Source organism: Echiichthys vipera (genome assembly GCF_963691815.1).
Source record: "Echiichthys vipera genome assembly, chromosome: 9".
In the NCBI taxonomy this organism is placed as follows: domain Eukaryota; kingdom Metazoa; phylum Chordata; class Actinopteri; order Perciformes; family Trachinidae; genus Echiichthys; species Echiichthys vipera.
Genome location: NC_139834.1, coordinates 18,293,526 through 18,317,806, shown reverse-complemented (window position 1 = coordinate 18,317,806; position 24,281 = coordinate 18,293,526). Strand labels below are relative to the sequence as shown.

The 24,281-nt window shown below is 38.5% G+C and overlaps 1 protein-coding gene across 1 annotated transcript; it reads left to right on the top strand.

Moving 5' to 3' along the window:
* The first annotated feature begins 2,494 nt into the window (after window positions 1–2,494).
* stat6 (signal transducer and activator of transcription 6, interleukin-4 induced) lies at window positions 2,495–23,172 on the top strand. Its single transcript, XM_083920355.1, has 20 exons — window positions 2,495–2,732; window positions 7,359–7,504; window positions 7,752–7,896; window positions 9,266–9,346; window positions 9,630–9,813; window positions 11,091–11,191; window positions 13,610–13,758; window positions 13,916–14,032; window positions 14,717–14,884; window positions 15,451–15,556; window positions 15,645–15,767; window positions 15,959–16,051; window positions 17,974–18,177; window positions 18,257–18,351; window positions 18,448–18,581; window positions 19,792–19,941; window positions 20,041–20,101; window positions 20,267–20,347; window positions 22,589–22,705; window positions 22,824–23,172. Exons 2-20 carry the CDS (start codon window positions 7,371–7,373, stop codon window positions 22,882–22,884), a joined length of 2,304 nt encoding a protein of 767 aa, XP_083776481.1. The 5' UTR covers window positions 2,495–2,732; window positions 7,359–7,370; the 3' UTR covers window positions 22,885–23,172.
* The last annotated feature ends 1,109 nt before the right edge of the window (window positions 23,173–24,281 follow it).

The following is a 24,281-nucleotide window of genomic DNA, read 5'->3' as shown; positions in this document are numbered from 1 at the left end:
AATGATCAAATCTTTGCAGCTGCATTGTTTCTGTGTCACACAGGTCAATCAAAAACTCTCGGGAAATTGGGCTTGACAGGTGGAATGTCCCGGTAAAGTATGTTGGCCTGCCCCCTCTCACATGATGACTAAAATGTGATACTGAATAAATAAATGGTAAATAGGCATACAGGTGAACAACTGAACCAATGTGTCAGAGCGACAGTAGAATCGGATATTGATAGAAACAGATGAAAGAGTTAACATGAAAGTCTTCATGTGAACTTTTTTTTTCTTCATGCTGAGTAGTCTGCAGATGAACATGTGTGATCTTTCTATGAAGGCATCTAATTTCAAACAGACTATTGAATGCATTGAATAAGAGGTGGGTTTAATGCAGGACTTTACCTCCCTCATGTGGCCAATCCAGGGACATATAAAACCAGATGTATGACCAAATGGACTTTTTTCATAGCAGTCACTTTGACTTGTCATAAAAGAAAAAGCACAGGTGAAATTGATAACGTTAAACACCCACAGGTGTTTTCAGTTAATCTGATTAGACCTCTTCTCAGGACTATGTGGCCGTAAAGACTGATAAATCAAGGATTTATCTTGTTGGTAGCTAGAGATTTGTGACATCATAAATTCCAATCAAAGCTCAGACCCACCTTCAACCTGAGCCGAGGTCGAATCAGCCAGAATAATTGAAAACACCCGTCAGGGTGCTCCTTAAGTGTCCCAGTAAGCTACTCAGTGAGCCAGCATGCACAACACCAGGACCTCCCCTAAGTGCAAAGCAGCCATCATTAATGTAACTGAGTAAAAACATGTTTTAATGTCAACATTTCCGCTGTGAAAAAGGTCTGTTGTGCCATAAATCTATTCAGATTAGACCCCCACATGGTCAGGCTTAGCTGAAAATGTTGGGGTATTTATTTTGTTGTAAAATTAATCAAAATGTATTCGTGCAGATCATTTACTTACCTCGCAAAGATACAGCTTTGCTACAGTGGTTTGGATTTTAAAATTACCAAGTGAAAGAATAAAATGAAGACAACACACATTCACGCAGCCATAACATATCTACAAACAGAACATTGTCACTGCTTCAAAAAGCCTCAGACAGCAAAGCAGTAGCTGAACTGTGACACATTAACGACCCCTGGTGGCTCCACTTGGGAAACACAGAAACGTTACATTAATGTCTGTTCTATATGAAAAGGAAATATATCACACATTTAAAATATGTCATTAATACCAAAGTGTGATTATATAATGAACATACCTGATTAACACTAAGTTTACATGTGTCATATTAATGTAAATTGTTATTTTTGTTCATACACTATAAAGGCCTAACACATTACATACTGAATTTGTCAATGTATACAAAGTGAAATAGTGAATTTTTATGTCACCGTATATATTATGAATAGTTTTGTAGTTTTTCTTGTATAATTTAGGCAAAACTACCCCCATATTGATATTTGCATATAAACAATAGCTTAAGCTTGATTGGGAATGTTTCCAAATATAGTGTCTATAGATTTCCATATAGTCCTATTCCATCCTAAATGTCAACAAACTGTAACATAATAAATATATTTTTTAATTTTTTATCTCTCCTTTATTTAATCATATTTCAGCCAGTGTAAAAATAGACAAGGACAGAGCAAATCTATATACACTGCTGCCCATACATGTAGTGGTGTAATTTTCACTGTGATATGTTTGGAACATTGATCGATTAAGTTTTGAGAATATAAAGGCTACACTTAAGCTATCAAGAATAAATCACATTGTCATTTCAAGTTTATGGGCAACAGGGGTACCATCAAAAAAAAAAAGACGTGAAAGAAAAATATTGAAGGCTTTACAAACTGCAATAGTTTTCATTGCTTTAGTAACTTTTCAGCCCGTGTACTATTTGAATAGAATAAATGATAATCAATGAGTAATAAATCTGTTGAGGGCACACAGAGGTAAAACCCCTAAGTGTTAGTGAATAAACTGAATTGAAACTGAAACTGAACTAAATTTCCCGACCGTGTGTGTCATTGGGAAGATGTCCGACCTGGAGGCAGTGCTTTCTGCAGATATGGTATCATCATGTGTCTCAGCAGAGACACTTACTGGAAGTTACAGCACAGCATCCGGTGAAATGACTCGACGTGACTCCGCCTACGTCTCGTTCTGAGGAAGATTACCAAGCCCACTAGACTCGGTTGTAGTTTCTGTTTTAAAGGAGGAGGAAAATGTGCTTTCTGTCTAATGAAAAACAAGTGTAAAACCACACAAGATGCACATCTGAACCAAAACGCACTGCAGCTTAATCATGCTGTGCGCGAACCCCCAATTGACATGCACAAGACTGCACATCATCTTATTTTTGAGCAGCGTGCATGATAATGTTGGTCAACTCGTACAGTATATCCGTCATGTGTCAACTTGAACGTGAGGGCAGGAAATAAAGCGCGCTCTCGCTGCTCCGTGCCTGGCACAGTAACAGGGAAGTCAGCCTAACCTTCTCTTTTTCTTCTGCGCTCTTTGGTGAAGTTGTCCGTGGCGAACTGTCCGGTGCTTAAAGTTGATTTTTCATCGGTTGAAAAACGACTTTTTTTAAAGTCAAAGTGAGTGATGGAGGCAGGACGTGTTCAGTAGGATATATTCGGCCTGACGGATCACTTATGAGACAGAGGAGGAGGAGGCGACGGACGTTTTTCAATGTTTGAACCTGTATTTAACTGAAGGTAAGCGTTTGTTTGTGTTATTCTACGGATGTGACTGTCTTTGTCAGCTGCGAGGAGTAATAATAATGGTGTGCGTCTCTGTTGTGTTTTGGTTACAAAACAATATACAACAAACAGTTACAGGATGTGTGTCGGCCAGAAATATCTGACCACAGTTATGCAAAGGCTTTAAGTAATGATGTCCTTTTAAAAACAATGACTCTCCCCAGTTAAATAAAAGAGGCACCAACTGAGATCTTAATCGTTTTAGGCTTGTATTTCATAAATGTGGATTTCCAATGATCAACAACAATCATTAAGTCCCTCCCTCCCTGTTCCTCGAAATCATGTGTAGCTTAATTCTGTAAATACAGCTCATCTCATAGTATTATTAGATAATTAGATCCCCAAATAACGTGCAGTGAATACTGTATATCCGGCAAACACAAAAGCAGCTGTGCTTTGTCATATAATAATAACGATAATAATGAACTTTATTTCTAAGTGCTTTCCAGAACAACAGGACATAAAACCAAACCCAAAACAACAGATAATGATAACAAAGACAGTGGGATCATGAAAGCATCGAACATAAACACTAGAGGATAAAATAAATAAATAAATAAAAACATGTTAAAAAGGCCAAGGAGCAATGATAAAACCTGGCATCAAATTAAATATTCATAAACGCTTTCCTATAAAATAAAGTTTTAAGAAAGGATTTAAAAGATGGTAAGGTCATGGTAAGTCTGATCTCACAGTAGGCATCCAGTAGGCTATATGCTGATGAAATGATGTTTTAAATATGTAGCTGCTTTGCAGGTAAAACTAAGACTGTGATGACTTATGTTGATATCATCGTCTGTGAGAACAGCAGCATGAAGCAAATAATTGAATTGGTATGAACCTACACATATTTATTTACAAAAATAAAATCTACGAAATAACCCTGGAGACTTCTTTTTTTACAGAAATCAAGGAAACTAATTTTTTCCCCACATCCGACACGGTGATGTTGCATAACTACAGGTCTTAAAACCTTTTCAGGCAGGCTTTTGATTTTCCTTTTTCTATATTTGGTGATCTCACCCTCAGTTTAGGACAATTTAGCCTGACTTATCCAGTGACGGATATTTGGGCAGTTGACTTGGATGTGGTCTTGTTAGGTCAGTGGTTCCCAACCTTTTTGGTCTGAGGTACCCTTATAATGTACTCCAAATGTACAACAATATTCAATATATAAAAGTGGATTTTTTCACGAGTTTGAACCATCTATATTTAGGTTGGGTTAGTCAGCAAACATACAAATACCACTTATAATGAAGCTGAATGTTTCAACCATTTACCCACTACCTTTAGCTAATTATTTGACTATTTAGTCGTTTATTTTGGCTATTTATTTCTACCATTTATTCATTTACTGTTTAAGCCTCTTTGCTCGCTTGCTATAGCTTTTACACCAACCTGTTTGGGAATGACTGTGTTAGGTCATTAAACTTTGTGCTTTGTAGAGGGGGTGAAGCAGATTACAGTATCTGTTGCCGCCAGCTTTCAAAGGCTCGGCTGCATTCGTTTTTAAGGTTTTGGAGCTCGTTATTAGCTGTAGAAGGGAGAAATACTGCTGGATCCGAATAAGAATTTGGTTTGTGTTGTGTTTTTCTGAATGCTGATTATTAGTGATAGACCAGTTAATCAGTCAGTGATTAATGGCAATTTGAGATAATCGGCATTGACCGATGCCTGCACTCAGGAGGCCAATTAACAGAAAATGTCTGGAGACTGCAAGCCTTCGACCAGCTACACAAGCTTACAGGGCTTAAAAATCGACACTTTTCTCTGTGTTTTTAAAACTAGTTAAAGCTTACAACTAAACACAGACTAAACCGAGACAATGCAGGCAATAACAGTGTTAAATAAATATACATTTAAGTTCAGCAATTGTGTGTCTCAGTTGTTGTCAAAAAAAACAACATGATATCAGCATTGTACTGTATCTTGACAATCGGTTGTCCTGCTCTCTAAATATCAGCATTGGCCATTAAAAACCCATATTGGTCGACCACTAGTGATTAATAGGAACCTGACCCGGCATCGTGTGCTTTCCTGTCTTCCTTTTAAATGAGTTTTTACAGAAATCTGCATTTCAGACTTTAACTGAGTGCCTCCCCCAAATCAATAATCTATATAGTATTAGCAGGCAGGGTTAGCCTACCACTTCTCAGTCCTCACCACCATTAAGTGCTTTGCTTTCAGTAACTGCTCATTTAAATAGCTTCTGTCAGACTTGATACCAACAGTCTTTCTCTCTCTAAAGTCAGAAATAATTGGACCTTTGTTTTGATCTCAAAAATCGTATGAAGGCTGCAACAAATGACTATATGGAATCTATTAATGTATTGATCTATATAACATGTCATAAAATAGGGAAAAATTAAATTTTATAAATTCCAAATAATTGGCAGATTAATCTATCTTGTAAATAATCATTAGTTGCAGTGAAGAAAGGTTTCTTTCTTTGCTCTGTAATGTGTAATAATCCTTTATTACTGTAGTCCTGTTGACCCAGGCAATCGGAGAACATTGAAGAACTGATGAAGAGAGACCAGAGATGTTACATTGTGGCAAACTCTAGCACTGCACTAGTAAGATTGTAGTTAGTTTAAAACTTTAAAAGGGTTGTTTTTGTTTCCAGTGGACAGAGCCAGGCTTGCTGTTTCCCTCTGCTCTTTATGCTAAGCTAAGCTAACCCTTTCCTGGCTTCAAATGCATCATAACGACATGAGAGTGTTGTCTTCTCTTCTAACTCTGCAGAACAGTTCCTTTAAGGGGGGATTTGTTCTCAGGCCTGTATCCTCATTACTGCTCGAATTCTTAGAGAGCTTCCTTTCAAGAACAAAGCCTTTTCTGCTAAATGTAACTAACTAAATGTAACTTGGCGTGTCTCTGACTGAGCTTGAAAGTGTTCAGAGACAACTGTTTGGTTTATGTTGGCTGGATAAACAGTGGGGATGTCTGTAGTAGCTAAGTAACAGGGTTTTAACTGGTTGGCAGGAATTACGTCATCCCCACTTAGGCCGTCATATTGCATTCCTTTAGTTGGGCACGGCAGTTGATAAACGTTGCTTAATGTTGCATAATGACTCACTAAAATAACTTTATTGTTCATTTAGCTCTCTCTCTCTCTCTCTCTCTCTCTCTCTCTCTCTCTCTCTCTCTCTCTCTCTCTCTCTCTCTCTCTCTCTTAAATCTCTCTTCTCACCTTTCAAAATGCTGTCCAAGTCAACATAAACACAACTCAGATCAGGAATGAAACAGGACACAACTTATAACTTAAACAGTCAGACTGCAGAGATATACAAGCTTTCGGAGACCGTTTGACTTTTGACACTATTTCGTTCTCCCCACATGTGGGAAGCAGATAAAGCTCACAGGATATACTTGCTTGTTGCCAGCAACAGATTTAGGACATCTCTTTTTGTCTCGCTCCACAGTTGGGGTATATTTGTTTTCCAGATGCTTGTTAGGCCTACGTGCAGTAGTCCTGAGCTCTATTCTCTTTAAACAAAAAGAAAACATCTATTCCCATGAATGGATGAATCTGAATCTATGAATCTGTAACTCGCCTGTGTGAAACTCCTAAACAATTCTTCAAGGACTAAATGGGAAGTTCTGAGTATGTCTCAGTATTTAAACAGGAAAGGCCAAAACCTAAGTTTATCTCCTACGTACAAGATAAACTTTGCTGCTTAATTAGACTGTTTTGAGGGCGCGAAAGCCGTGCTGAATTAATTCAGCAAAATAAACAAAATGTTTTTCCTTATTAGTGATCTACAAACGTCTTTAAGACATAATGGGACTGTACATAGGTGCTGACAGTGTAGATATACAGTCTGATGGAATCACATTGTGAAGAAACTGCATGTTCCACATGGCTACTTAATATTCATGTTCATGTTGGATGGGTGACAGTCATCATGGTGTCTGCAGGCATCGTACACGTACCTAATGTGTATATGATGCACCTGGATGCAAGAAATGCCACATGTAAAATAAATGTAAAAACAAACAGCAAGTTAAGTACAAGTTAAGTACACATTGTTTGTACAATGCAGCTGATGCCTCTGGACATGACATGTTACACAGGTTGTCTGTGTGTTTTAACTGTAGCAGACTGCTGTTGTTTTCAGTTGATTTAAATACATGTTTTTAAATGTGGGCTGATACACTAAAAAAATACTTTTTACCCCACACGTGATACATTTTTAGTGTGACCTCCACTAAATATGTAGCACATGTGGGCTACAACTTGAGTTTCCTCTGACCCTCCTTCTGGCAGGACACTATTAAACTATACATTTGTTAGCAATATAAAACAACAGCAACAAAAAAAAAACATTTACACCTTGAGTTGGAATGAATGTGCTTGGGCATGAGTTGAAAGTAGGGAAGTATAGAGAGACGGACTTATGCATTGTTAGTTTGGGTCTTCATGGTTGTTGTTGTTGTTGATCATAAGAAACTCCTACAGTATGAGAAAAGCGCCCTCCTCATTCTTTATTCCAGTGTGGTGTTTGATCCAAAAGATGTCCTGCTAAAAATAAACACTGAATAGTCATACACACTGTTCTTTTACTCTGTCTTGTGTAGCCCTGCTTTATCATGGCCCAGTGGATACACATGTCCCAGATGATACAATGCCTATCTGATGACACGGTCAACAACCTCTATCCCCCGTCTGCCTTCCCCATTGAAGTCAGACATTTTTTAGCTGAATGGCTCGAGAGCCAAAGATGGTATGACACAAGCACATACACACACACACATTTATACTTGAAATAGACATACACGTGAACACATAAACATGCTTGCATATATACTGTGCAGCATATTTATGCATACACTTATTGCATATTGTGTGTGCTTGTTCTGTGGCCTATTGTGTGTGGATCTATATGCATGTGTGTTGTTAACATGCACGTCCTGCATATGCATGGGAATGTATGTATGTATGTATGTATGCATGCGTGTGTGTGCTCACAGGGACGACTTTGTGATGGAAAACGTGGAGCAGGAGAGCCAGGCTAAGGCTTTGTTGGACCAGACCATCAGCATGCTGCAATCGATTGCTCAGCAGAACTCCAACGTGGTGGACAGGATGAAGCTGACGCAGATCAGCAGGAGCATGGTAAGGGAACTGTGTCACTCTGTAGCACCTAGAATAGGATTTAGGTTCCACCCTGGATCCCTGACAGGTGTCAATATGACAGTGTCACTCCTCCTGCTGTTTGCGGTTGAGGTTGAATGAAGTTTCTTCAACCCATTGTGTTTAATGCAGAGCAGCTGCCAGTGGTCGCAGCAGGATTTAGTGATTGAGGCCACTGAAACCAAAGACAGGAAGATGATGTTTTTATACATCGGAAAATATTGTACTACTCATCAGTAATGTAAGGTGTTTGTAGGGCTATAGAGAGGGTGAGAAGTGCCCGCAACTTTCTTTAAGGAAGTAGTAGAGTAATTAAAAAATAAAAGTCTACATACATTCTGCCGACCACAAGATGTAACATTTAAAAAAAGAATGTCTCTAAGGAATTTATAATAACCGCTGGGGCTGCACGATATCAGGAAATCTTGCGATATGAGATATTGTTTTTGAATATTGCAATGACGAAATGACTTGTGATGTATATATACAAATATTAAAAGTTTACAGTTTTAATGCAGAAGCAGACAAGACGTGCCTGTGCTTTCTAATGCAAAATCTGGCCGTTTCTAAGTTTCTGATTTTAGCAATTGTAATTTATTGTTACTGAGGCAAAATCAGCAAGTGACAACCAAAGTCAACAAAAACACCTAGTAATGTGCTCTTAATATCCCTGTTACCCTTCAAATAGTTTCTTCTACTCTTAACAAAACATCTCGTACTGCCTGGACTGTTGAAATAAAAAACATGAAATCAAGTTTTAAATAAATAACTTTAACTTTAAACGTAATGTTAATCAAGTGAAATGTCTCTCAGTATCATTATCCGTAGTGGAATCTGGTATCTTCAGTCCAATTTGTTCAGCAGACTCACGTCACAAACTTACATTGTACTTGCGTTTGTAGTACATTGTCTCTCCTGTATCCAGAATACTCCTAAAAAGCAGACTGGCTGTTGTTTTTATCCATGGGTAATCCTTGGTCGTAAATGCTTGTCTCTCTCCCTACTGCTATTACGGTACTCTTCTACATCCGGTAAAACTAGGGCAGTATGGTTTCATCTGATTGGCCAGATATGTTGACATGCGGCATCCTAATACATGCCATTTGGAAACAAACCCTTTTTTTCGCAGTTTAAGCTGTTTTTTTTTACGTATATTGCACATGCTAATATCGCGATGAAAGTATATTTTCAATATATTGTGCAGCCCTAATAACCACACAAGCTTCTTGTAAATACGTTTGTGCCAGTAGAAATGTGTAGTCTATGACATTAACTGAATAAACCACTGTATACTAGCAGCTACACAGGCGTATTATTTAAGCTTTTGATGAGACTTGTGCTTGATTTACAGGCCATGTTTCAGCAGCAGCCTCTACAGTTTGGAGTGATGGTCAGGGACATCCTCACGCAAGAAAGGGTTCTGCTCAGCACGGTAAGATCTTTTTACAAATACTGTCCATGTTTGGTTCAACTACAGCCTTCACCCTAATAAGCTGTCTAATCGTTTTGTATGGCCTGGTGAGGTTATCTCAGAGTGTATAATATACGTGATGAAAGAAACCTAAAGAAAAGTTGATGTAAATTGATTTGGTTTGACTGCAGGGTGAAATAAATAAAGTTAATCTGTCTTCTTGGTAATTTCCATTATCAATAGGGATGACGAGTGATGTGTTAAAACGGTTGTAAGTGTATTAAGTGCTGTTCCATGTCTGTAGCGTGCACAGATTCCAAACACTCCACAGTACCAACAGTACCCGAATAGAGAGTCATCGTTCCCCAACATGCAGGATGTGGACCACCTGGTCCTGAAGGTCCTGGAGGTCCAGGACATCCGACAAAAGATGCATCAGCTGCAAGAAGAGCTCAACTGGGAGAGGCAGAACTATGAGGGTCTACAAGGTGAGAGAGACAAACACACAACCGTAGACTGAACACAGAGATTGTCTTCAGTAATACTTTGTTTCCTGTTTATATATTTTAGATACTTTAAACAGCAACAATCTAGTACTAAGTGCCAATAAACTCTATTGCCGCAGCTGGAGCTTATGTAAGTGTTTATGTTATGAAAGCTGACATTGGAGTAAGGTTATACTGTATAAGTTCCTGTTTTTCAAGACTAATTCCTGGTTTAAGTTATTTTTAGTTTGAATTCTCTGGATTTTTTTAATTGGTTTGCAGTTTCACCATTTTTGCACGTTACTGACCAAATGTGTAATCAAATAATCCAGAAAATATTAAGTAGATAAATCCTTAGTGAAAGTATATGTTAGTTGCAGCCATACTTGTATCTCTTATTCATAGACTTCTCACTTTATTCGCAAGAAATGTATTTACAATAATGGGCCAAGAATGGGGCCTTGAGGCCCCTTTCATAATGTCATCCCTGCCCCTGGCCTTCCCAATGGGCACCAAAACTTCAGTCAGTTGGAAATCCCCTCCTCCTACATAATACTGAGGGATAACAGTTTAATCCAAAAAGGAAAAAAAAGATGCGTATAAAAGAAGACAAAACAAAACATCTGTCTGTTTCAGTGTGACGTACTTGGACTATTTGCTTTTAAACCCTTGTATGGTATTCTGGTCAAATTGACCAGTTTCAAGTATTTGCAAGGAGAAAAATGGTACAAGTAAAATGTTTCATTTGAATTTTTCTCAATGGCCTTAGCTTATTTTATGTGATAAACATTTACAAAATTAATAAAGCACACATGCTACTATACCCCACACGTTTACATCCTTCATATGGTCTTTGGGTCTGTTTGACCCAAAGACCCAGAGAGACACACACACACACACACACACACACACACACACACACACACACACACACACACACACACACACACACACTGTGTGTTAATTGTTAATTAACCCCGAATCAAGGTTATAAAAATGAAGACAATACAAGGGTTAAATACTGGCAGTAGCTTAGTCTGTGTTGACGTTCATGCGTCAACACGCATGAACGTGTTGGCTTGCTGGCTCTAGTCCTCATATGGTCCTCGGGGTGGACTGGTAGCTGGAGAGGCTCCAATTTTTTAAAATTCTGTCTGTCCTTGGCCTGGCCCCTCTGGCATGTTCAGGATTTTCTAAGAGGTTTTTTTTCCCCCTTTTTTTCGGAACTGTCATTTTGACTCAACATGATGATGATGTGATGTTATTTATTGTTTGCACAGGGCCGATCCAACAGAATGGACTGGATCCAGCAAAGTCAGAAATCCAGAAACTCCAGAATCACATTCAGAAGCTTGAGTACAATGTGAAAGCAATGGCCACGGTGAGCTGCAAATACCACCATTACTGGCACCTTAGTGGGATGTTAGTTATTTTTAAAAAATAAAAATAAATATTGCTTTCGTAAGAAAATAAGGTTGCATATTCTCAAAACACTGCAGTAGACAGCTGTTCTAAAGCCAGAGATTCATGCTTTTCGATTATACTTTTAGTCTGATTATCTTGTCTTATTATTGACTTATCACACTAAATGTGACATTCTTTATGTCTCTCTTCTTTATGACTGTTTTCAGTAAATAGCCAAATAGAAATTGCAAATATTCGTAGACTATGACCACTCTAGTATGAGTGTAGTAATTTGCAGCATTTATTTATTTGTTTGTTTGTTTGTTTGTTTTTTAAAACGTTCAACAATCTTAAGTTCTGGGAATCACAAGGTTCAATTGTATACACTTTACAGACTAAAAATCAATCAGTTGTTAGATGAACTGGTATTTATGGAGGTGTGTTATATTTCTGTGTTTGTGTGCATGATGTTTATTGACATGCACATGCATCCATGTGTTTGTCCATCTTAAAAGGTCTGTTCTTCAGTATAAACATAATAAATAAAGAGTACTATCTCAGTCTTAGGTGGCAAAATGAAAGTAAACAAGTTCTTCAATTGAAATGAATATTCTTATCTCTAAATTGCTCCTTGCATTATTCTGAATTAACTGTGATTTTGTAATTTGCTTACCCACCAGTGAGCTCTAAGACCTTTTTTTACAGTAAATAAATAGGATTCTTATCGCAGGGTTTGAGCACTAAGGGGGGGGGGGGGGGGGGGGGGGGGTGTAAAAAGCGTACAATTAAATACCCAAGTGATTAAACTACTACTGTACACAGATCTAGAGATATTGATATGTGTTTTGATTTTATTTTTCCTTAAAGGAACCCCATTTTTTAAATCTAAGCTATTAACAAGGCCTACAAAAAAAAAGCCCAGGATCTATGTCCTAAAAACTGAGTGCCAAAATTAAAAGGAAAAGCGACCAAACTGTGACCTGCATCCTGTCACAGCTAAGAGTTTCTTAAGCACAACAGTTTGTATCCACTGGGGGGGAAGAGGCGTTCAAATTCCTTCCTTGAGTAAAACCGTACTTTAGAAGTTCAAGTATTTGATGGAAGACTTGCTCAAAGCCTGAGGCACAGACCTGATGAAAGCGGCCTATGATCGACTGAAGAAACCTCAACTTGTCCTGAAATCTATTCCACGTCTGGGTGCTAATATGACAAACACTTCACCGATCCGATCCCTCTTTTTTACGGCTTTCATGCTTCAGCCTGCTGCTTTGATGACTCTGATAATCGGAAACTGCGGAGAGCTGCAACACCTGCTCAGAAAAAATGTGTTGAAAGCTGAACAACCAAAGAAACTTCGAGAGAAAATACTCAGTCTGGCAAGTTCTGCTGCAATGACCTCTGACCCGGGAAGGATTGAAGACGGCACTGCAGCTGCAGGCTGTAAGAGGGCGGGCAAGAGAGAGATGGAAAAATTTGTTTCAAGCCAAATCGCAACGTGGGAAAGAGCTCCAAAAGGCTCGAGAGCTCCAGAAGGAGCTTCAACCACGCCACGGCCTGCTGAACAACCTCACTTATTTTCTCGCCCATCGGATAGAGAAACAATACATTTTCATGTGTTCATGCATGGATGTCAGATGCCTGATTCTGAAATCCCGATCAAAAAAATGAAAGAGGGTTGATTGATTAAACCTTAGACCCAAAATAGGATCTCCCTTAAAATCTACAACCTGGACAAATTTGATATTGCTTCATAAATGTTCCTGGTGTTTTCCTAAACTCTCAGCTGCTGATCAGTGCTTTGATTTGTTCAGATGTGATTTAGCCTGTCGACCTCAATCTAAGGTACAATTCACTAATACTTTTTATGCATGGTGGTCAGCTTCCAGATTGGTAGTTTAGTTTTGTAGTTATTTGTCCAATAAATCTTCCTTCATTAAGAACTTGATCCTGTGTGTGTGTGTGTGTGTGTGTGTGTGTGTGTGTGTGTGTGTGTGTGTGTGTGTGTGTGTGTGTGTGTGTGTGTGTGTGTGTGTGTGTGTGTGTGTGTGTGTGTGTGTGTGTGTGTGTGTGTGTGTGTGTGTGTGTGTGTGTGTGTGTGTGTGTGTGTATACATGAAACATTTGTCCCCAAAACTTGTAGCAGCCTTCGAATCATGAGACTAGATTGATTAAGATTAGATTAGCTGTGTTAAGTGGCTATCAAATCTCTGTTCTCAGAGGGGTAGTGCTCAGAGGTCGTAAAAAGTCTGTTCTTCATTATAAACTCTGATAGCCAAAGTAATACCAGTTCATACATTTATGATGCATAATACTGAGTTATTAATTATCATATATGCTACTTTTCCCCCTACACTCATGTGTGTCAGTGTAATGTGTTTGGATGTTGGCTGTTGTAGAAGCGTTTCCAGCTGCTGAAGGAGTGCGTGGACTGTCTGGACCAGTGTCAGAGTCGACTGATGAGCAGGCTCAAGGCGTGGAGGTGGGAGCAGCACAAGGCGGCCATTGGACACCCCTTTGACGACAACCTCAACCCCCTGCAGACCTGGTGAGGCGCACCCCCCTCCGTCTGTCGCCTTTTGGATTGACCGCATCTCTGTTGTTTATGAATTATTACATACGCATTCATGTTTTACTGGATTGGGTATTTGTGTTTTCACTTTGTTTCTTGCTCCCTCACTGGCTTTATATATTTTATGTGTTAGGTGTGAGCAGCTGCTTGGCGTGAACGGAAAGTTGAGACAGGAGTTGATGCTCATAGGAGAACCGATCCCAGAGCTCCAGGAAAGGCTGGGGCAACTTCTGCAGGTTCTGATTCAAAGGTAGCACAGTCACAGTTTTCTTTCTTTTATACTTACCTACTTACCCACTACTTACTAAATTAAGTTTTGTGTGTGTGTGTGTGCGTGTGTGTGTGTGTGTGTGTGTGTGTGTGTACGTGTACGTGTGTGTGTGTGCGTGTGTGTGTGTGTGTGTGTGTGTGTGTACGTGTACGTGTGTGTGTGCGTGTGCGTGTGCGTGTGTGTGTGTGTGTGTGAGATGGCAAAATGTGTTCCTGGAGACACCTACTGTAGCGGGAAATACCCCAGAGATGGTTTTGAGTATATAAATAGGTGTGTATGTTTATTCGTCTGCGGTTTTGTCACAGTGATAGCACCTCAACCATACGAGATGCAGTCACAAAACTTAACAGCTGTGCAGTTGAGATCAAAATGAAGGCCAAGTTCAACAATGGGTTTGAACTGAGCAAGGGCATCAGAAGTACGGTGGTAGAAAGTAGTTGTTATGATTGCCTCACAACCTTATGCCCCTGGGGTCGTGGCTGGTGTAATCTGAAGATGGTCTCTAGTTTTTAAATTTCTCTTCAGAGTGGATAACTATGAAAGAAAGTTCATGTATTGAACTCAAACGTTTCCATCTCCTTCACTCACAAAGAGCAACATAAATGACCTACTTTTGTTCTTTCCCACCTTCCTTACTCCTTATGTAACTAATGTCTCCTTCAGCTCTCTTGTAGTGGACAAGCAGCCCCCTCAGGTCATTAAGACTCAGTCAAAGTTCTCCACAACAGTGCGATATCTGCTGGGGGAAAAGGTCGCTCCCGGGAAGCCTGTGGTGCTGAAGGCACAAATCATTAATGAGCTGCAAGCCAGGAACCTGGGCAGTGTACCTGGGTGAGTCATTTACACAGCACAATATGGAGGACTGCATACTGTCAGGGAGGAGGCAGGAGAGCAATATTGCACATTGCTAATTGGTTTTTAGTGTATTGTTTGTTTTTCTTCACCTGTAGTACCTTTTATAAAGAAAAATATGTTTTTGGATTTGTTGTGTTAATTATTTTGTAAATTATTTGAAAACTTAAAAAAAAATTAACTCACAATTTATTCCAACATTATTATAATTTTATATAGTGTTATATTATTCGATGTGCAGGATCTAAGAAAAAAAAATAAAAAATAGTTATTTTTATGTGTTGAAATGTAATGTGTTAAAGTGGCTTTTTAATGAGGTGTTTTTGTTTTGGCAAGATTTATTTAAAAAAAAAAAGACTCAGTGCCTTGAGTCTTTAATTATGTAACATTTCTATATAATTGGATCCCTTGAAATGTTTTTATAAGTTTATCTTGGTTGTTGTTTAGTGCCTTTTAATCTCACATACTCAAATTGGTAAACCAAATCAAATAAAAAACACTAGGGTTCAATTAAGATACTAAACTGTATACTACTCATATGATAGAAAAACAGGACTCTGTACTGATAATGTTGGGGAACTGATCAACAATACAGCCATCCTAGAACACAACACAGCCAGCAAGAGCACATGTGCCACCTTCAGGAATATGGTATGTACCGCTCTACATTTCTCAGCTTAGATAAGAGTATTGTTTAGTCTTGTTTACACATCTAAAAATCTTATTTTTGGTGTAACAGTCCATCAAGAAGATCAAGAGAGCAGACAGAAAGGGGTCAGAGTCTGTGACGGAGGAGAAATTTGCTCTGCTGTTCTCAACAGAGATCACCATCACAGGCTGCGACACTCCCTACAGGATACAGGTTTGGCCCCATCCATTGTTCTGCCTGCTGATTAACTGTTTATTGGTGTTGATGATTTTGGCTTTTTTCTGTAGCCACATTGCATTGAACACAATTGCATATCATTCGTCAGCGCACACATTTTGTTAAATGGCTACAGCAGTGACACACTGAACTGTCATACAAGATAAAAATGATTTCACTGATTTTAGATGATTTCACTGCCGGTGGTCGTCATTGTCCACGGTAGTCAAGAAAACAACGCTCTGGCCACCATCATATGGGACTGTGCTTTTTCTGAACCAGTAAGTGTAAAATTATTAATTTCTCTGCTATTATGTCCCTTCACGTTTCAGTCAGTTTATCAGTGATGCAGTTTGTCTGTCTGTGTTTTCAACACTGGAAATCTATTTAAGTCAGCCTTTGGAGTAGATTATGTTAATGTAGGTTTGTTACAGCGTTGATGTTTGGCGCTAAGGCTTTGACTTTATCAGTTGATCTAATTGGCTGTTGGAGGAATTTTCTGCTATTCTTTTGATATTCATTTTAAAATAAACTCTGTGTAGCTGTGTTTTCACAAACAAACCAACTCAAACCATTGCAGGAAATATACTATCTTTATAGTCAAGATAGTTGTAAAGCACAGGTCTCAAATCCATTTAGTGTCCCTGTAAGTCATGGCTGTGAGCCAGCATGTGTAATACCAGGGAATAGCTCACCTAAATGGTATGCAGTCATTTTTAATGTCATTAGTTCATCCTGTGCTTCTCCTACTACAACAAGTTATAATATCTGCTGTGAAAATGACCTATTGAGTTTTCCATAAAGCAGCATAACTGGAGAATAATCACTTTGCAAGATGACAGCCACATTACTAATGCCAATATAGGATATCATCCTGCACTTAACACTCATAATACATATACGTCTTCTGGTGTATTTTATCAGACAGAATATTGTATTCAGCGTTACTAGTTTAGTTTCCTGAGTTGGAAGTGAGCCACAGCCGTACAATAATCTGCTGCTCTTTGAGCCTGAACCAGTTTCCTGCTTGTTGCTACCGTTGTTTCATCAATCAATGCTTTGACTGGAAATAGTCTGATGTGGTCTGTAAGAAATATATTGTTTGTTTTTTAAAATGCCTAACCACACAAACAAAACTAGCGATGTCTTCACATTGGTTATGCTTGTGTATTTGTACTTCCCTCTCTTTTTCTGTTCTCAGTTTTAGTTCAATCACAAGAGACTTATTTAGAGTGAGGAATAAAAAATTAATTACATAGTTCACAATAAGTGAATTGCAAAGGGTTTTTGGAGTTTTACCCCCATTGTGGTGTAATATATTAGGGGGAAGTGATGATATGATTAGTTTATGAATAGAGGCACTGGTGGGTGGTGAGAAGGTAAAGACTGAAGATCCGGATGAAGGATGTGGAGCAGGGATGGGCACTGATGTGATGGAGACTGGAGGTGAAGGGGTGGAGGAGGGTCGCATCGGTTCATACTGAAATGACAACTGACATTGGCAGAGAGGAGGCCAGATTTAAAGTTTGGCAGCAACGATGTGATAGTCTTAGGGAATCTGTGGCAGAATATGGGTGGTTTAACGTGAGTGAACACCCATAATCAGCTGATGGAGAAAGATTGTGGAGAAAGACGGAGAAAGACCATAAAGACAGTCTTCCTTATTGATTTTTGCTAAGCTTAATTTTTTGTTGTTGTTGTCTTTTATTTATTTCTTATTTATATGTAGTTTTAAGGACTGAGAGGGGGCTTTTTTTTAAAACATTTATTGAAACAAATAACAAATATAATGCATAACACATATGATATACCGTATAACATGACACATACTGTACAATACATACTGCACATATCAGGGATCATGCCACAAGGCTCCCTCTGACCACAACATATGACAACCAAAAGGACCGATCCACTTCCCCCCAAAAAATACCACAGCATATACACATATATATTTGCTACACACACTGCCATACATACACAAAGTATAGGATAGAGGTAGTTGAATAAGCCAAAACAAAGAAAAGAGATTTGATAGATAAAAAATAATGTCAATAAAGATCGTAAAACAGGCATAACACAATTGTGCTTATTAATATATCTGGCAATAAACAAAAACTAGTTTCTTTCACTCTTCCCCTGACATCATTGTGAATGTATATATGTGTTCTTGCCACGTCAGCCTCTTTGTTGTTGTCATCAGGACAGAGTGCCGTTCGTGGTGCCGGACCGCGTGCCCTGGAGGATGATGTACAGCACTCTCAACAGTAAATTCACAGCTGAAGTCCAGACGCAGCACAATCTTGACAACTACAACCAGCACTTCTTGGCCCAGAAGATATTCGACAAGCCCGACTTTTCTGACGACTTCAGCAACATGATGGTTTCCTGGGCTCAGTTTAATAAGGTACACACAGGTCCTCTCGTAGAAACACACAGAGGCTGACATGCGCTCAAATCTCACGGTGCAGTTTTTGATCTTACAGGAGGTTCTCCCGGGTCGACCGTTCACTTTCTGGCAGTGGTTTGAGGGAGTGATGGACCTGACCAAGAAGCACCTGAAGACCTACTGGAGCCAAGGGTGAGGAGGCTGCCCTGCTATTTTGATATTACACATTAGCAACCTGCTACAGTTTGTTATCAATGAAACAAATGTTAAAATGTTTTGTTCCATTAGGCTGATATTTGGTTTCATTGGGAAGCAGCACCTACACCTGATTCTCAAGGACAGGCCCAACGGGACGTTCTTGCTTCGCTTTAGTGACTCAGAGATCGGCGGCATCACCATTGCATATGTGTGCGCTTCTGAGAGTAAGTGCTGGTGTGGTCCCATTTTGAGTTTGGTTGTGTTTAGTTGCAATGTTTTCCCACTTAAATTCTTCTTGTTTTCTTGTTTGGATGCTAAGGTGCAACCAGTAAATTCAGCGTTTTGGTGACAAGGGAAATCATCAATTTGCCTTTTGTTATCTGTTATTTTCATGTGAAGGTCTTCATTTTGAGAACTGACACTTGATTCTTTAACACCACCCCCATTTTGTGGGTGGTCCTCCTGAATTTAAGTAAGTTAAATACATTATCTAGATGGGGGATGGTGGTTAGCACTGTTGCCTCAGTGAGAGGGTTTCAGGTTTGAAATCGGACTTCTGTGTGGAATTTGCAAGTTCTTTGTGTGTCTGTGTGCATTTCCTCCAGCTTCCTCCCACAGTCCAAAGACATGGAAAGAGGCTAGGACACCAAAAAAAAAGGCTGAGCTTTGGGGTATGACACAGTGGAACTAAAATTGCGCTGTTTGGGAGTTACAGGAGATAGCGCTAGAATTAAAGTGATGGTCTCCACTCAGGTGCTCTTTGGATGTGCTTGGGACTTTCCTTTCTTTCTTTCTTTTTTTTTTACATCTCTATTAATAACACAAATACAGTTAACTACAGTGACAATATCAGTACTATACAAATCAAGTGTGATTACTTTCAGAACATTAATCGTCCCATAATCTTTGATAGTGCGCCAGCTATTGAGCCTCTCTGCAATTGCAGACCAGATTTAATTTACTACTTATTTGGCGTGGAGCACAGGTGTTTCCCATGCCGCTGATTTCTCCCAATCAAGGTCTACAGGCCTGGAGAGAGAGCGAGAGAAGCATTCAACAGAGGAAACCAAGCAGAGGGGCCATCACACACATATTGACCTGTATTATGTAGAATATCACCACCGGTTTTGACCGTGCACCCTCAGCTGTGACTGCTCAGCTGCATTCTTTATCAGCTAGATAGATGACTAATGAAGATAGTTAACCTAGCTGCCAAAGCTGATTGAGACAGACTACAGTTGGGATTAGGACTACAGCCATGATGACTGTACTTTGGTTGATATGATTGTGGCTGTGACACATTAGTTTATAATGAGTGTAACACTAACATGCATGTTTGTGTGTATGCAGTGAATTGACATGGCTGTGCTGGCTGAGCATTTTATTAAAGTTGCTCAAGCTATAACAATATCAAACACGTTTTTTTTCACCTAGATGGGGGACAGAAAATCCAGAACATCCAGCCCTTCACCAAGAGAGGTCTTGAGATCCGTGGCCTCGGTGACAGCATCCGGGACATTAACCACATAACACACCTGTATCCTAACTTTCCCAAACATGAAGTTTTCAAAAAGTTCTTCTCAGGTAATGGTCAGCATGTCAGATTTATGTTCTGAAGCTCAAGTGAGAACAGACAAGTCACAGAATGGAGTTGATTTTTTTTCCCTGCTATCATTGAAACAGAGCCTCAAGCGTCACCCGTCGATGGCTATATCCCTGTGTCCCTCCATACTAAAGTCGGCACGTAAGGAACTATTTTACAGATAAACCATGCCATTTGATGCACTTTCACTAAAATAATTTTAAGGGAAGATGTCATGTTTATGTTTGTGTGTATGTGTGTGGGTGTGTGTGCGTGTGTGTGTGCGTGTGCGTGTGCGTGTGTGTGTGCGTGTTTTTGTGTGTGCAGGGAAGCCGGCTCAGCCACACCCCAGGCTGCGAGTATGCCAGCCCTCACTGAAAGCACTCACAGTAATGTTGGCTTCTCCGTGTAAGTGTCACATATGCATTTCTCTCTGTCACTTTATTTCCATACCACCAATTCACTTCCTGTCATTCATATTCACTGGTGCTTCCCTTTACCAGCCAGCGACCAATCCCCTACCACTAGCAACATTTGCACTGCGTTTATGCTTGCACATTTAGGTTTGATTGTCATCTCAGATGCCCAAAAGAAACATTGAGATGGTTAATACAAGTATTGAAAATGTCTAAGAATTTAACCCTAAAATGTAGGAGGTACTCAATTCTTTCCCTCGTTCTTCATCCCTACTAATGCTCCGTCACTTCTCCTTATTTACCTCAAAGTTAGATCATTTCCTCTGTTGTGTTTGGCAACATCATGTATTGTGTGTTTGTTCCACTGTACCACAAACACTTGTAATAAGTAAAATATTCCAATCCAAACTGATATTTTGCTGCACTGATTTCATCTAGTGACATGCACCAGTTCTATATCATTATATAGGAACTTGGTATCTTAGATAACTTTGAAATCTCGACCTTAATTAAATCTAAAGTTTTGCTTTGAACATTGCTTGTCAGGCACATAGTTTTAAAGATGGTCTTCTATTTAATAATATCATTATTTCACACTATGCCACTTTCTTCCATTTATACTTTATTTTCTTGGACTTTGTAAGGCATCACATTGCGTACTGCTTTATATTTTACATGCACGTCATCTTCCATAAAGTCTCATAAAGCAGTAAAATTATGTTTAGACAGCAAGTCAGATGAGCTTGAATACGGCTGTCTTAAAGCAACACTGTCTTAGGAAATCTCAGTGTGATGCATATTAGTGTTGATATGTCAGATGTTGATTGAATATAATGTCACAGTGATTTCTTGACATTAAGAAGTGATGAGTATAAAATGAGGCCTTTGATTTGTAATTTGACCAGCTTCCCACGCAAAAATGTGCCAATTTTGAGCTTTGATCAAGTGACTGAATGAAGTTTTTGGGATTTTTTCTTTTCTTTACTTTTTTCTACAAACTATGCTATAACTGTTTATGCTATAACTGTATAACACAATAGTATGATGATTGATGATGATTTAAGCATTTTTTGGACATGGATATCTTATAACTTTTTATGACATACTATTCTATGTTTTTTAGATATTTTTTGGACATACCATAATATGACTTTTCTTAACTTTTCACCACAATGTACACTATGACTATTTAAAACACTAAAGACTGTTTGAAGCAGTTTTTGTAAATATAATACCATGATGTATGACACAACATAGCTTTTCTTTACTTTTTTTTAATGAACTATGCTATTACTGCTTCAGAAAATCTATAGTATGACTGATTAAAGCATTATTATTATTATTATTTTTACATATTATACCTTCTTTTTTCGACATGCCTTTGACTTTTTGGGGATTTTTTCGGAGGTACCATAATATGACTTTTCTTCCCTTTTTTTGACAGACTACGCTATGACTCTTTAAAACACTGTAGTGTGATTGATTTAGGCAGTTTTTGGAAATATAATTCCATAATGTTTTTTGACTTTTTTCGACATAATATATTATGACTTTATTATTATTTTTTGGATACACTATAATATGACTTTTCTTTCATTGATTTAAGCATTTGTTGGACATCCTATACTATGACATTTTTTTATTTCTTTGACATACTATGTTTTTTAATTATGTTTTGGACACTCCTTAATATGACTTTACTTTTTTTAAACAAACTATGCCATTACTGTTTCAGAAACACTACAGTATAATTGATTTAAGCATTTTTTGGACATATTATACTATGACTTTTTTTTACTTTTTTCGACATGCTATACTATGACTTTTGGGGATTTTTGTGGAAACACTATACTTTGACTTTTCTTTGCTTTTTTTCAGACGTCCCATATTGTGCTAGTTTTCAGGTTCATGACATGTTTATGTTCTTATGTTAAAAAACAAGTTATTTCTCATACTGTCTGTCTAAAATACCTGTATTCACCCTCTGTCTGAAACACTCAGTTTCAGCTCCTGTCTCTTAATGTCCCCTCCTGAAAAAGCCCAGTCTACTCAGATTGGTCAGTGTTAAGCTCGTTTCCGGGTTTTCCCCATCTCCGCTCTCTGCATCTCTCCACACAGTACATAGCACCTGGACCTCTTTATAATCCAAAAAGAAATTTTGAAATCTAATATTTCACAATATGGGACCTTCAATGGTTGGTGACAGCACCCCTTTTCCTGTTGTTTCTTTCAGGCATCAGTTCCCACAACAGTTCAGCCCACAAGAGTCCATCAGTCAAGACTTATTGGAAACTGAACCTCCTTCTGTGGAGTACAGTCCAAACCCTCCTGTTGACTTCACTGACGACATGTAGGTTTTTATGTCCATGATTGTTCATGAAATCCATTTCCATGGTTTTTCCCAAAGATACAGTATGTGAAACAGTGAATTTAAGTGTTGAGAAGTCATATGTGTGTCTGTCTTCTAGTTCCACAGATACCAATATGGACCTAGATTTTGACTGTCTTCTCCAGAACCTGACTAATTAGGACGATTGTGTTTGGGGCAGAAAGCAGACATTGGAAAGAGACCGGAGCCTAAGTCGTCATTTGCGAAAAGCGTATTTGTTTGTTCGGACTTTCTTCCTTCATTGTCATCATCCATCTACAGATTCATCTTCATTTGAGTAAAAACCGAACATGTTGGGCTGGTGGTACATGAAAGTTGGAAATCTTTAAGGAAAACTTAAATCAAGAACAAAAAAAAGAATGAAATGTGATGTAATCTCTGGCTGTCCTTGTTGTGCACCTCTTTAAAAACCTGTTCTCTCTCTCTCACCTGGTGGTCAGTGTGTTGATGTTGTAAATCGCCACTCAGTGGACAGTCGGTACCAGAGAGATAATGATTTTTGAGGTTATGTTTTCCTCTGTGGGTGTTGCATGTTTTATTTCAGCCACTATGAGACAAGCATATTTGCATTGTATTTACCTGTTGTGTATATAACCCTTTCTTATGATGGCTAAGCCTCAGCTGTTGGTTTTATTATACCAATATCCCAATCTTAACGCACAATATGCATGATAATGACCCACCCAATGTTTATGAGACTAGTGAGGATTATAAAAGGCACAATAAGCCTTTCCATCACTGTTGACTGAAACTATACCACATTCATGGCAGAAGTGGAGATGAGGCCGGTGGTGGGAAATGCTTATGTTATACCTGCCAACTTAAAGACTCAGATACTTGTGTGTATTCCCTGTCATATGTTTATATAATTTTTAAAGCTCTCCTTTGTGAATCTCAGCAAATTACTTTTGGACTTTATCTCTTTAAGTATGCAGTCCAACTAATTGCCCTAATTCAAAAATGATCAGTATCTGTCTTCAGTCTTTGGATTGATGCTATATATATATATATATATATATATATATATATATATATATATATATATATATATATATAGTGAAAGTAAATGATCAACCATACTTGTATTCTCATGTAAATTCTCAAATTAGATGTTATTTTATGTTTCTAATTTAGGTTTTAGTCTCACATCACATGTTAATGTGACTTTCAAATGCCTTTTTGGTGCTAGAGAAGAAAACAATTGTAAGTAATTAGCATTGCAGTTATTAGGAAACATTACCGGTTAAAGGGCAACATCAACACCACCTAAATTAAGAATTTTTTAATAGCAATTTTATTTCCATGATCTAGAAAAGTTCAATCAATATTTGTAAACATGAGCTACTCTCTCTCAAAGCCAGGAACCAGAGAAATAAGGCTCAAACTTGTGATGTCACCAAGTATAAAGTCCGGAGCTGCTCCATAGACAATGAATGGGAGACTGATTTTCTTTCTTTTTTTTGTTTACAATCCAGATGAGCTCTATTCTACTGTAGTGTTTTCAGTTGTGAAAAAGAAAATGTACCCATATACTCAG

Excerpts from the sequence above, each read along its gene's own strand:
- stat6 (XM_083920355.1), top strand. The coding sequence starts at position 7,371 with ATGGCCCAGTGGATACACATGTCCCAGATGATACAATGCCTATCTGAT. Across the intron at positions 7,505-7,751 it reads TGGCTCGAGAGCCAAAGATG|GGACGACTTTGTGATGGAAA; the intron begins GTATGACACAAG and ends GTGTGCTCACAG. Across the intron at positions 14,033-14,716 it reads CTGCAGGTTCTGATTCAAAG|CTCTCTTGTAGTGGACAAGC; the intron begins GTAGCACAGTCA and ends TGTCTCCTTCAG.